General features: G+C 36.2%; 1 protein-coding gene across 18 annotated transcripts in view; it reads right to left on the bottom strand.

Moving 5' to 3' along the window:
• The window catches only part of ATXN2 (ataxin 2), a 146813-nt gene that overhangs the window by 34828 nt on the left and 98404 nt on the right, over nt 1-13581 (bottom strand). For 16 of the 18 annotated variants that reach the window (XR_005781110.1, XR_005781103.1, XR_005781099.1 and 13 more), the window contains 3 exons: nt 8191-8375; nt 7747-7879; nt 3866-3919 (listed from right to left, as the gene is read on the bottom strand). Coding sequence is in view for 6 of the 18 variants with exons in the window: in XM_040443872.1 (XP_040299806.1) it covers nt 3866-3919; nt 7747-7879; nt 8191-8375 (372 nt within the window). In the remaining 12 variants the exon portion in view is untranslated. The remainder of the gene's footprint in view (nt 1-3865; nt 3920-7746; nt 7880-8190; nt 8376-13581) is intronic. The other 2 variants (XR_005781107.1, XM_040443871.1) reach the window with 1 other exon arrangement.

The following is a 13581-nucleotide window of genomic DNA, read 5'->3' as shown; positions in this document are numbered from 1 at the left end:
TGTGTGTGTGTGTGTGTGTGTGTGTGTGTGTGTGTGTGTGTGTGTGTTTTAAAAGTAGGCTCTACACCCAACATGGGGTCTGAAATCACAATCCCAAGATCAAGAGTTGCATGCTCTACCTACTGAACCAGCCAGGTGCCCTATATATATGCACCTTTTAAAAGAGGGAAGGGCGAGGCAAAGAGCCAGTGCTAGGATCACCTGTGCATCCACTGCCAACACCAGAGTGGGCATTAATGAATATTCATGAATGCCCAGATTAAACGAAACACTTTGGTTTACACACTGAAAACATTTCCCTATATACACTGGAATATATTAATAAGGAAAATTGTGGCAAGATACTCTCTGGGTGTTTTTAGGAAGTCAGTGCCTGTCTTCTGAGAGTTGGGAAGAATGATGTGCTGATTTCCTTAACTCCACGGTCCCACAAGTCAATAAAAGTCAGTTAGTGTCTTTCTTCTAAATCATTTGCTTATTAGAAGGCCATTTTCCACTATCACATTCACTAGGCTAACTTTCAGAACCCCTCAAAGTGTCTAGATATTGACTTGGTCTAAAAGACTTGACATAAATTTTGAACCGGACTCTACTCCTGCAAAAATCTTACACTCATTTTTCAAATGTATTTTTAAATAACTAAAATAGCCACATGTAGCTAGTGGCTGATTAGGCAGCACAATTTATAGCATACTTTCATCATAGAAAGTTCTACTGGATAGTGACGTCTGAAATCATTCACATTCCTTTTCTTCCATCCTTCATCCCTCTTTTCTTTCTTCGTTTTCCTTTTTTTTTTTTTTTTTTAAAGTAATCTCCACCCCCAACATGGTGCTCCAACTTATGACCCAGAGATCAAGAGTAGCATGCTCCATAGCCTGAGCCAGCCAGGCACCCCTCGTGTTCCTTATTTTCAAACTACCAGCATTAAAATCCTCCACACACCCCAAGCTTCTGAAATGTTTCATTTGTAACAATACTAAATCTATCCAGGGAGAAGCAATTCCTGAATCCCATATTCTATTTATGAGGTTTCATAAAGAGAGAGTACAGAATCTCAGAGTTTCTATTTTTTAAACTTTATTTATTCAAGAAATGTTTGTAGTTTTAATGACTTTCTAAGCAAAATTTTAAGGAACTAAAAACAATAAATAAATTCTAGCTGGGTGCTGTCTTACTAATTTTCCCACATAGAAACAGGACCTCACTAAGAGACTAATTATGTCTTTACGTCTCATACTGAAGTAATTCGTCAATTTAAAAGGGTTAAAATCTTGAAATTATTTGGAAAAAATTAAAGATGAAATATGTCTTATTGTGCATTTTTAAAAGGAATCTCTGCGAGAGTACTTTACCAACAGTGAAAGGCTTTAAAGTAGAGTATTATAATTTATAGCTCCTTTGCACTGACAGCACAAGTACTTCAAGTAATCCAAACTGCGTGCATCTATACAGGTTTTGTTTAAAACACCCATCCTTTCCCTACCTAAGCACCAGCAAACTAGAATGCATCATAAGAAAAATCAAGGACATGTAAATATGCTTCATTAGCTGCAAATAAAACTTTTAAAAGTTTAATTAGAAATATTTTCCTCTGTTTATCTTCTTGCTTAAAAGATATCTGCTAACCAGTACCTGATCCAGGAACTCTTTTCCCAAATTACATAGGAAAACTGGGTAGGTGACTGGGAAAAATGTGAAATCGATACTTTAATTCAATCTTTATGACAACAAAAATACGGTCTGGTTCCTCAAAAGGCCAGTTATGAAGGAGACAAAGACAGACGGGATAGGAGGGACATTAAAAGGCTGACGGGGGAACAGGTGGAAGGGAAGAGAGAGCCAAGAGAAAGGAATCAAGATAGAATAAAACTGTAGAAGAAATCTACTGGAATCAGAGAAGGGAGAAGTGGAGAGTGAAGAACAGTAAATGCTGGGCTTTACGGAGCTACGTCAAGCATTTAACTGCTTTTATTATCCATGCTTGCTAATTTAGCTGAGGAGTCCAAAAGGTAAAAATAAATGTTCTTCAAAACTCTGATTTACCTATTCATCAAACTTCTTATTTATAAAAATTGAGTTGCCTTCATGAAATCTGGATTAATGCAGGCTAATCAAAGAAGTATTGCTTTTTTTGGGTCAGACCTGGTCCAAAAGTTCCTCACTCATTGTGTCCCTTGATACAAATGTTTACAACTCTATATACGTGACTTGTCAAATCCTCATAACATTAACCACATTCTAAAAGTTGTTTCCTAAGCCATGATCTTACTGAAGCCAGTTCAGTCAATAATGTTGTGCCTTTAATTTGTAACTAGGTTTTGTCATTTTTGACCTTGGATGCACAAGTCATGAGAGATCACCAGCACTGCAACACTAAAAATGAAAACAAAATCTTCCAACTTTTAAACTTGATGTTAAATTCAGAAAAAAAGAAGTAAAGGAAAGCTGAACTCTTAAAAAGGGGTAAAATGCAACTAGACCAAACCATGGCAAAATGGCTTGTGGGGAGGGGGTGGTACAAGCAGCAACTTAAATTATAAATAGCAGCCCCACTGTTAGCTTCTTTTAAGAACTAATAATTCCTCTTAAGGGAAGTTATACTAAGGCAGTTAATACTTAGGTGTGATGATTAAGAAACTTTTAGCTACTTACCAGGAAACTGACTCCAAAATTATTAAACAGAGACAGTAAGATGGTGAGGATAACTACATTTGAGACCTCAAATTGAGTACATAATAAAATTAATTACTGAAACTGTTTTTTACATACTATATCACATACAAAATTTCCCTTTAATGGTACAGATATACAGCAAGACTCCTTTTTAAAGAGCATCTATTAAAGGATTAAATTTGTTAACAATTCCTAGCACCAAATAAATAACAAGTACACACTTATTTTTGGATACCAAGTCATGGCATAGTTAATGAAAGCTTAAGTCAAAATGTTTTCTCAACACTTTTTAAAATCTGGCATTTAGTAGATTCAGACATTAAGTCTTTCTAAAGTAACCCAAAATTTAGTATCTAAAATTTTAATATTTAATGCCCCTTAGAATATAATATTGCACATAAAGTTACTCATTACTGGCATACACTTCTGAAGGACTTCTGCAACTTAGTACCTTTCCTATCCAAATACCAAAAGTCCACGACTAGCCTTACTTAAAAACTGCCCTACAAAATAAATTATGATGTACCCTACACGTTCATTTCCAAAAGAGAGCCCTGCCCAGACTTTCTCCATTTAGGAGCCATCGTTTATTTACCTTTTCACTGGTAGTGAGAGGGGCCAGTGCTGCCAAACAGAATCAAGCAGCTAGGTCATGCTTTCCTGGTGAAGCTCAAAACATCCTGGGTGTCTACCACTTGAGTATTTTAAACCTTCAGTCATGCAAAGACTGAAAAGACAGAAATGTTTCTTCCCTAAATTTTCAAACCTATTCAATTAAAAATCCTTATGAGGATAAATTTCTTCTAGCCAGGATACTGAAAAAGCCTAATATTTTAAGCTTTTTATACTAAGTTTGTGGCTTGGTTGAAAAAAAAGGAAAAAAAAATGGATTTCTGGAGAAGTTTCTCTGAACAAGGAAAATATTAGGCATTTCCAAAACAGTCACATGTTTGCTTGGTATGCAAAAATTAATTTCTGAAGCAACTCAATTTTTTAATTAACTCCAGCTTTCTTAAGCTGGGTTATATTTCCTTTTTTTAAAACTCTGAATTATTTACAAATATACATATTTTCAATGATTTTGTCTGGCACAAGGAAAATACTGCTCAACAAGTCTACTCCCTTAACATGTATTCTTTAAAAAGTGTTTTACTGTTCAATTAAAATTAGTATAAAAAACCCAACTCACTGGCAAAGTAGAAAGAAGGGCTTGTCTCCTTGTTGTATGGTAATTTGGGGCATGCTGAATTTGGGAAATAGAAAGGTAAATTAGCCTTTTGAGGTGTGCATTTTCCTAATTTTCTGGAAAGGTTGACATATTTATAAATTTCTTTTTGTATTCATGCATAAATCATTTTTCTTATTTTACAAGAGATGACAAGTACTTTAAACATTGCTACAAAATTAAACAAGATAGGGCTGAACCAAGAAACATTTTTCTTCTGTATTGATATGCTGAGTTCCACATGCTGACTTGTTTAAATGAATAAAATCATCTAATCGAAAGACCAACAAGGCATTCCACTGAATAACCTTAATAAAAATAATGTACCAGAATAAGAGAGTATTTACCAAGTTTAATTCAAAAGACTCAAACAGATTTGTAAATCATTATTAATAAAAACATCATTATTCTGTAAGATATTTATCAGGCATCTGGAAGTGAATCCCAAAACTTAAGAAAAAATAGTTAATATTAAACATGGGTGTGATATCATTCCTTATTAAAATGTCTACATAAATGGGGTGTAGGTACACTTGGAAGGATATGCACCAGAATGTTAACAGGTAATTATCAGGTGGAGGGGTAACAGGTGCATTCTCAATCTTTTTGCCTCCTGTATTTTCTAATTTATCTGCATTAAACTACCAAAAACAAACTCAAAAAGGATTCTGGATCTAACTCTTCTTGATGGCTCTAGTTGGTAGAGAAAGTTTCATTACTACTATTTCTGAAAGGGAAAATGCCACTGCCCTAGAAGAAAATTAGGTGAATTACAAGACAAGATGTTAAAGAAACAAAAAGGAACTTCTTCCGTTACTCCTAAGAAAAACTTCTTAGGAGGGATGGGGCAATGATTAAAGTCAAAGAGATGAAGTTTTTGTGATCAAAATCCTTTCTAAGATAGCTAGAAAGAGAACAAGGTCAACAACTACTTAGAATGTATGATAACTCCTAACAATGTAACTGGTCAGTAATCTGTCGGCATACCAACCATCTGAAGATAACAATCAGTCTTTAGTCATTACTGTCCTTTCTATTCTCAAAGCCTTTTGCTATGGCCATCCACTTGGTAAGTGACAAAAAGGTGACACAGAACTGTTGCCAACATCTCGGTGCATATTCTTTTGTTTGCATAAAAATTTGAAAATATTTAGATAGAACGGATCTTAACAATAAACATAATTCATACTAAAAACATTTGGTTCCTTTGGGAATATGAAATATAAACTGCTCGAGGGGTATGAGAGTAAAATTAGCATTTCTAAGCAACAAATATATCTTAAGTTTAAAATAATGTACTCTGAAAACATATCTATGTGTCTTTATCTGGCATAATTAAGATTTGGAAGATCTAAGATAACTGAAATAATTATTGAAGAATTAATGAATTTGCTTTAGTAGATTAAATTATGGCTTATACTTCATTTCCTACTGTTCTTTTTAGAGTATGGAGTACCCAAATGAGAACCCTGAGTAACCAGCAACAATCCTATGAAATCCAGAGCTTCACCCCAACCTGTCCCCTCATCAACAGACATCAATTAAATACAAGCCATGGAAATTGCAGGAGAGCAGTTCAGATCTGGCTGAGCAACTTTCTCCTGGCATTTAAAAAACTGGTCTTAATGACTAGTTCATTCCAGATTTCACTGGACATTAGGTCTAATGTTTTGTCTGCAGTATTTCTGATTTACCCATATTTCAATTGACTTCAGGGTCCAAGGCCAACTGCTTTTCAAATAGAAAAGTTTTGGGAAGGTAGTTATAAAACCATTAGTGTCTCAAATACAGTGTTTACTGTACAAGCGATTTCAAACCAACGAACATTCATCCAAAAGGAAAAACCAGATGCTGGCAGTGAGTGAACACACTGAGGAGAAAGATTCTTCTCAACATCACAGTATTACTACAATGTCTCAAAAGCATGGGTACACAGACAGTTGTTCTCTAAAAGCAATGGAAATTTTAGTTCAAAAGTTTTAGATCTTATTCAAAGGGGAATATGCCAGAAAATGGGAGGAGAGAAATGTTTTCTCCACTTGTTAAATCATGATGTATTTATCAGAAATATATAAAAAAAATCATAATGAACTTTTCACCTAAGCCTTTAGCAAACCAGAAAATTGTTGAAATATATACAAATTGCATAAAAGCATACATGATGAGTCAATGGTGTCTTTTTATACATATTTAGTCCTGGTTAAGACAAGCCAATGACAAGCAATCATAACCAAAATCAGTCTGTTGATATACTTTTCAATTAAATTGTGAATGGGTTTCTTGTAAGAAAGTTTCCCAAAATGTAGCAATTACCTCATTTTAATTCAAAGAGAATAATCCACACTAGGAAGTTTTAAGTGATAATGTGGAAAATTAAGATCAGATTTAAGTTATTTTATAAAAACCATGCCTATGATCATGTAGATTTCCTACCACCGTGAACATATGCAATAGAAGCATGTCTCCAGGAAGTAAGCACGAGCAGGTTACAGGTGACAAGAAGGATGATTGCTGCTGCCTGAGTCCCACCTAGTCTTATGAACCTCTAAAATCAAGTGTCACCTGAAGTTAAAAAGGAGAAAATCTTTATTCTTAGTCATTAAAAAAGTTTTAAAAGGGTTAAGAACTGAAATGGCCATGTAACCACATGTAACTATGATTTCCATTCTAAGAGTGGCACACTTTTTATCTGTATGAATGAACTTGAATTTCTCTCCTCACACTCTAAAAATTGAAACGCCAATGGGAAAACCTAACTGACCGCACAGGAGTGCTCAGGAAAAGTTCACAACAAAATTTACATCTTAATGAAATCAGCACTAATTTAATGTGATTTTGAAAACTATAATATGGGTCAACTCACTGATTCTATATTACAAGATGTAAGTGGAAATCTTAAATTCTCAACAGTGAAAACCATATTATTTTAGTACTTCAGACACCTAAGTTGACCTGCACAAAGTTCTCCAGCCATAAAACTCAGATGGAGATTTCTGCTTATTATTCTTATATATACCATTTAATTATTTTATATAGGATACTTTCCTTCATTTTACCATTGCTTATGATGACTGTATTTAAAATGTGACTCATGTCTGGGGCGCCTGGGTGGCGCAGTCGGTTAAGCATCCGACTTCAGCCAGGGCACGATCTCGCGGTCCGTGAGTTCAAGCCCCGCGTCGGGCTCTGCGCTGATGGCTCAGAGCCTGGAGCCTGTTTCCGATTCTGTGTCTCCCTCTCTCTGCCCCTCCCCCGTTCATGCTCTGTCTCTCTCTGTCCCAAAAATAAATAGACGTTGAAAAAAAAATTTTTTTTTAATGTGACTCATGTCTAAAGCATATCTAATGTTAGACTATTTTGACCACTTAAAATACAGCATGAGGCAAAAACATACTTTTTAACATTTTAACATTTGTTAACATTTGTTAAAATGTTAACAAAGAGCAATAAAAATACGTAATGCCAGTAACTTCCAGGGGAAGAAGAGAAGCAGAATGTTTTCTTGCTGGAGAGTGCTTTCATTATGGTAAAACTTTCTTTTGTGCCTTCGGCAGGCCATGCCAAGTGGTGGTAATACTGATGAGGAAGAGGAAGTAGATGGCTTTCTCCACAAAAGATGCTTTCTGTTACACAAATCATTACGTTTCAGTTAAACTAAGGAGAAACATCTGAAGACAGAGGAGTTTTAGGAACAGATTTGCCAAAACTTATAGAAATGGGTTCATCTTTTCTTTAGATTCATGACCCTCAATGGCACAAGTTATTCTTAAAGTATCTTTTCAGAGGTTTAAAACAAATTAAGAATAGTCACACAAACTGAAAGAGACAAACAAAAGTCCTCCTACCATACATCGCATGCGTCTGCTCATGAGCCCCGTACTGAGTTGCTGAAGAAGACACTAAACCAGGCTGGGCATGTGCTGGTGGTGCCATCATTCTAGCATTACCCTGTATTACAGGACTATAGACATGAGGATGCTGTGTTCAAACAAAAAATAAAGAGAAAACATTAAACTATCAAATACAGTCAAGCAAATTTTAGTTAGATGTCTTAACTCCATGGTTTCCAGAAACAAGTCTGAAAATCCTAAAACTGTTTTTGGCTATTTCCTTTGAAATACGTTAACACTGATCAGCAATCTTCTATGAAAAAGACCCCCCCAAGTCCTTAGCTATCTACTTCACCATAACACACAGCACAACTATAAAGGAAAACCCCTTTACCATATTAAAAGTTAGAAGTTATTTAAATGGAACAAAAATGAAGAGTTCGGTCGTATCGGCCTTACCTGAGACTGATAATGTGGCACATGCTGAACAAGAGGCTGATTTGGAAACTGCTGAGGACTATAGGCAACATATTGTGTGGAATAAGCTGGTGGGGTGGCCACAATCGGTGGGCCTGCTGCTGAGGCTGGGTGCATCATGGTGCTCTGATGATGCTGGTCTTGCCGCTGTTGGGGCATATTTGGTACTGCAGAAAAGATGACTTAGTATTAGAAAAGAGCATCTCCAGAATCAAACACATGAACACGGTCCACGAGCCTGGGCATGATTGGACCCTCCTGCCTGCCTTTCCAATGCCATGCTATACCATTCCCTCCACTGCTGCAGCCACTCTGGGCTATTTTCCTGCCACACATGCTATTAGGCCTCAGTCACAAACACTGATTCTTGAAGCTCAGCTTGGACAACTCTGACTCATCCTTCAGGTGTCAGCCTGAAAGCAACTTCCTCAGAGAGACCCTCTATAATGACCCCCAGATTTGATCAAATCCCTGCATCAGACTCTTACAGCACTATAAAATGTTTCTTTCATACTACTACTCAGATAACCCCTGTCTGATATGCCAAATTATGCCACTTGCTACAGAAGGGCATTAGACGTATACAAAGAAAAATAGTTCACAAAAACCAATATAGAGCCAATACTAACCTTAACTCCATCTTAATTTCCTACCACTGAATTCTTACACAATTTCTTGCTTTCTCAAAACACAGCATCACATGCTATCACGTAGCAGATTTCTAAATAGCTCTTTTTTAAAAAATGTTTTTCGTCTTTTATTGTTCCACCCAGATTTCTGCCTATGGTCCTCCTCCTGTTAAAATTCTAGTTAAGAATTCAACTCATGGGGTGCCTGGGTGGTTCAGTCAGTAGCGAATGCGATACTTAGGGTGTGAATTCGGATCCCACACTGGGTGCAGAAATTACTAAAAAAAAAAAAAAAAAAAAAAAAAAAAAAAGAAGAAGAAGAAGAAGAAGAATTCAGCTCAACTGTTATCTCCTTTGTAGTATCTTTCCCAGTTTGCCCAAAAGAGCTAGCTGCATGTTTTGTGTATCTTTCCCTTGCATGTCTATTGTAACACTGATTGCTGTCTGTGATGGGTTTACGGAGTGATGTTAACAAAGCCACTTGAGGGAAGAATCATGAACCACTGCCCACAACAAGGTATGAGGCACAAAGAAGGTATAACTTGGCATCTTCATAAAATCACCAGAATTATACAAGTAACTACTAGTTTAGTGACAAAATTTGCCTTTTATTTTAAATATGTGAATTTTCTTAGTATACATTTAGGGGAGCTATATACCATTTTATCTATTCAGAAAAGCCAATATGAAAATGGGAAAAATGAAGATTGTAATAGCTTTCTGAATTTGATCTTCAGAGTCCACATATTTCTTTTTACAAATTTTACTTTATTTTAAAATGTTTTATTTATTTTTGAGAGAGAGAGCATAAATGGGAAAGGAGCGGGCTGGGTGGGGCTAGGGAGGGACGGGGGGGGGCACAGGGACAGAGAATCCAAAGTGGGTTCCACGCTGTCAGCCTCAAGCCTAATGCAGGGCTCAAATTCATGAACCACAAGATCATGTCCTGAGTGAGCCAAAGTCGGACGCTCAACTGACTGAGCCACTTAGGTGCCCCTCCACATAATTTTTTTTAAGTTTATTTACTTATTTGGAGAGAGAGAGAGAGAGAGAGAGAGAGAGAGAGAGAGAGAGAGAGCGCACACACACTCACAAGTGAGTGGAGGAGAGAGAGAGGGAGAGAGAATCCCAAGCAGGCTCCCCACTGACAGTGCAGAGCCTGATGCAGGGATCCATCTCACGAACTGTGAGAACATGACCTGAGCCCAAATCAAGCATCAGACACTTTAGCCAACTGAGCCACCGAGGTGCCCTGAGAATACCTGGGGTGTCTGGGTGGCTGTCAGTTGAATGTCCAACTTTGACTCAGGTCATAACCTCAGGGTTTCATGAGTTCAAGTCTCACATGGGTTTGATGCTGTCGGCACAGAGCCCACTACAGATCCTCTGATGCTCTGTCTCCCCCTCTGTGCCCCTCCCCTGCTCACGCTCTCCCTCTCAAAACGAAGTAAAACATTAAAAAGAAAAAGCCAATTCCTTTTAGTAAAGAAAAGCCACCCCAAATTCCTATAACATTTTTATCAAATGAAAGGTTATCTAATTAAATTCACTAACTGAACTGAACCTTTTCACTATTTTTTGATATTTGATTATGACTCTCATATTAAAATTAGAAAGCCAGTCCAGTGTATAGTCTTAAGATTTAAAATTCTAGTTACACATACAGAAAATGTCTGAATACAATCTTTTTTTTTATTTTTTATGTTTATTATGAGAGACAGAGAGAGAGAGAGACCAACCATGGCAGCAGGGCAGTGAAGGAGGTGCAAAGAGAAGGAGACACAATCTGAAGCAGGCTCCAGGCTCTGAGCTGCCAGCACAGAGGCTGATGCAGGGCTCCAACCTCATGAGCCGTGAGATCATGACCTGAGCCAAAGTCAGACACTTAACCAACTGAGCCACCTAGCCACCCCTACAATCTTTAAACATAAAAAATTCAATTATACAAAACAAAATCCTCCCTTCCACCGTCTGCATACCATTTTCTTCGCTAATAGCAACCACTATCCTACTCATTTGCACATACGCATATGTATTTATACAGACATATACCTGGGTCTACAGTGTGTATATTTTCCTTAAATTTAATCTACCTTAATATTAAATGATACCTGGGTGGCTTAGTCAGTTAAGTGTCCAACTCTTGAGTTCGGCTCAGGTCATGATCTCACAGTTCGTGAGTTCAAGCCCCCCAATGGGCTCTGCACTCATAGCACAGAATCTGCTTGGGATCCTGTCTCCCCCTCTCTCTCTGCCCCTCTCCCACTTGCTCTCGCTCTCTCTAAAAAAGATGGTAATGGAAATTCATACTCTGGATAGCAAAAAATAATTGCTAATTTTTAAAGGAGCGAATAATGGCACTATTAACTATGATTTTTAAAACAAAGAGTCTGTAACTCTTAAATATACACACTGAAGTAGTGATAGGTGAAATTATATGATGTCTAGGATTGCTTCAAAATAATCCAGTGAAGGCAGGGTGTAAGACAGTGAGGATATGAATGACCATCACTGGTTGTGAGCTGATAAAGCCTTTCAAAAATGTTTGTAATAGCCCAACATGAAATAATTTTTTAAAAATGACTTAAAGATGATAAACAAATGCAACTTGTAAACATCATTTGGATCTTAACTGGAACAAATTAATTGTAAAAATATACATATATTTTAAAGATACCTAGAGAAATTTGAGGATATCAGGGAAGAACTGTTCATTCTATTTAGGGGTGATAATGGTACTTATAGGTGTTTTATTGTTTTAAGAGCCCTAATATTTCCAGAAAAATGAATTATTTACAGATAAAATGATATATCTGAGACATGCTTCAAAATAATCTAAAAGGGAAGGGATGTTATAGGTGAAACAAAATTGTCCTTGAGTGTATGATTTTCAAAAGTACTTGTATACTACTGTACTATTCTAACTGCTATATATGTATTTTTTAATTTTCAATAAATAAGTTTTTAAAAAACTTATTTATTTTATTTTTTTAGTAGTCAAGATATGTATGAAGCTCAAAAATAAAGAAGAAAACCTGGGAGTGGCTGTATGAAAAAGTAGTCCTATCGGAGATAAGCACTCTAATAGAACAGAACAAAAAAACCCAGAAATAGACTCAACTGCACATGGGCCCTTAATATATGATAAAAAATAGTATTTCATATCAATTTGATCTCTGGCCATAATGGAATTTAAAATTCAAAAACAGAAATACATCTGGAAATATTCAAATATTTGGAAATTTCAACACAATGCCAAATAGCCCACTGGTCAAAAAAGAAATTATAAGACAAAAAATATTCTGAATTGAGTAAAAATGAAAATACAACATAGTAAGTTTTGGGGATGCAGCTAAGACAATGATTAGAAATTTGTGGCTTTAAATACTTCTATTAGAAAAGAAAGTTTGAAAATCGCCAACTGAAGTGACCACCCTATGAAATTAGAAAAACTGCAAATTAAATCCAAAGAAAGCAAAAGAAATGAAGTGATAAAAAGCAAAAATCAACAAAATAGAAAATATAGAAAAAGCAATGAAACTAGAAGTGGTTCTCTAATGAGTCTCCAGCAAGACTGATCAAGAAAAAAAGGGAGAGAAACAAATTATTAGTACCAGAAATGAAATACAGAGCATCATTACAGAGACTATAGACATTAAAAAAATAAAGAAGGGGCACCGGGGTGGCTCAGTCAGTTAAGCGTCCAACTTCAGCTCAGGTCATGATCTCGCGGTTCGTGAGTTCAAGCCCCATGTCAGACTGTGTGCTAATAGCTCGGAGCCTGGAGCCTGCTTTGGATTCTGTGTCTCCCTCTCTATCTGCCCCCCACCCCCACTCACATTCTGTCTCTGTCTCTCTCTCAAAAATACATAAACATTAAAAAAATAATAAAATAAAATAAAAATTATGACAACTTTAGGCTACTACATTGGTAAGTTAGACAAACGGCCACAATTAACTGGATAACAAAACGATACAAAGACATTACAAAGTAATGCAAACTACAGATCAATATCCCCTAAGAACATAGGTGAAAAACCTCCTAACCAAAACACTATCAAGTCAAATCCAGGAATGTGTAAAAAGGATAATACACTATGACTAATGTAAGTGGGATGCCAGGAACGCAAAGCTGGTTCAATTCACAAATAAATGTAATTCTTCAAAATAACAGCAAATCAGAAAAACTATATGATCATCGATCATCATAACAAAGTATTTAACAGAAGTCAATAGCCAACCATTCATGATTAAAAAAAAAAAAAACCCTCAGCAAATTAGGAATCGAAACCACACCAAACGGTATGCAGGCATTCTTCAGAGATATCTAGGTTTGGTTCCAGACCACTTCAATAAAGTGAATATCACAACAAAGTGAGTCAAGTGTGTTTTCTCATTTCCCATCATTCTAAAAGTTATGTTTACACCATACTATAGCCTGTAAGTGCATAACAGCACTGTCTACAAAAAACAACATGCAAACATTAAAAAATACTTGATTCCTAAAAAATGCCAACCATCATCTCAGCTTTCAGTGAGTTTGTAATCGCTAATCACAGATCATATATATATGTACGTGTAAATATATATATGTGTGTGTGTATATATATATGTATATAAAACAAATAATGTAAACATTTAAAATAATGAGAATTACCAAAATATGACACAGAGACAAATGCTGAGCAAACGCTGTGGGAAAAATGAAGTCAACAGACTTAGACTTGCCTGACAAAGAGTTGCC

This window comes from Herpailurus yagouaroundi, unplaced genomic scaffold (assembly GCF_014898765.1).
Source record: "Herpailurus yagouaroundi ecotype Mexico unplaced genomic scaffold, PumYag 191, whole genome shotgun sequence".
Taxonomy (NCBI): domain Eukaryota; kingdom Metazoa; phylum Chordata; class Mammalia; order Carnivora; family Felidae; genus Herpailurus; species Herpailurus yagouaroundi.
Note: the sequence above shows the minus strand (reverse complement) of the source record. Positions and strands in the feature narration are given on the sequence as shown.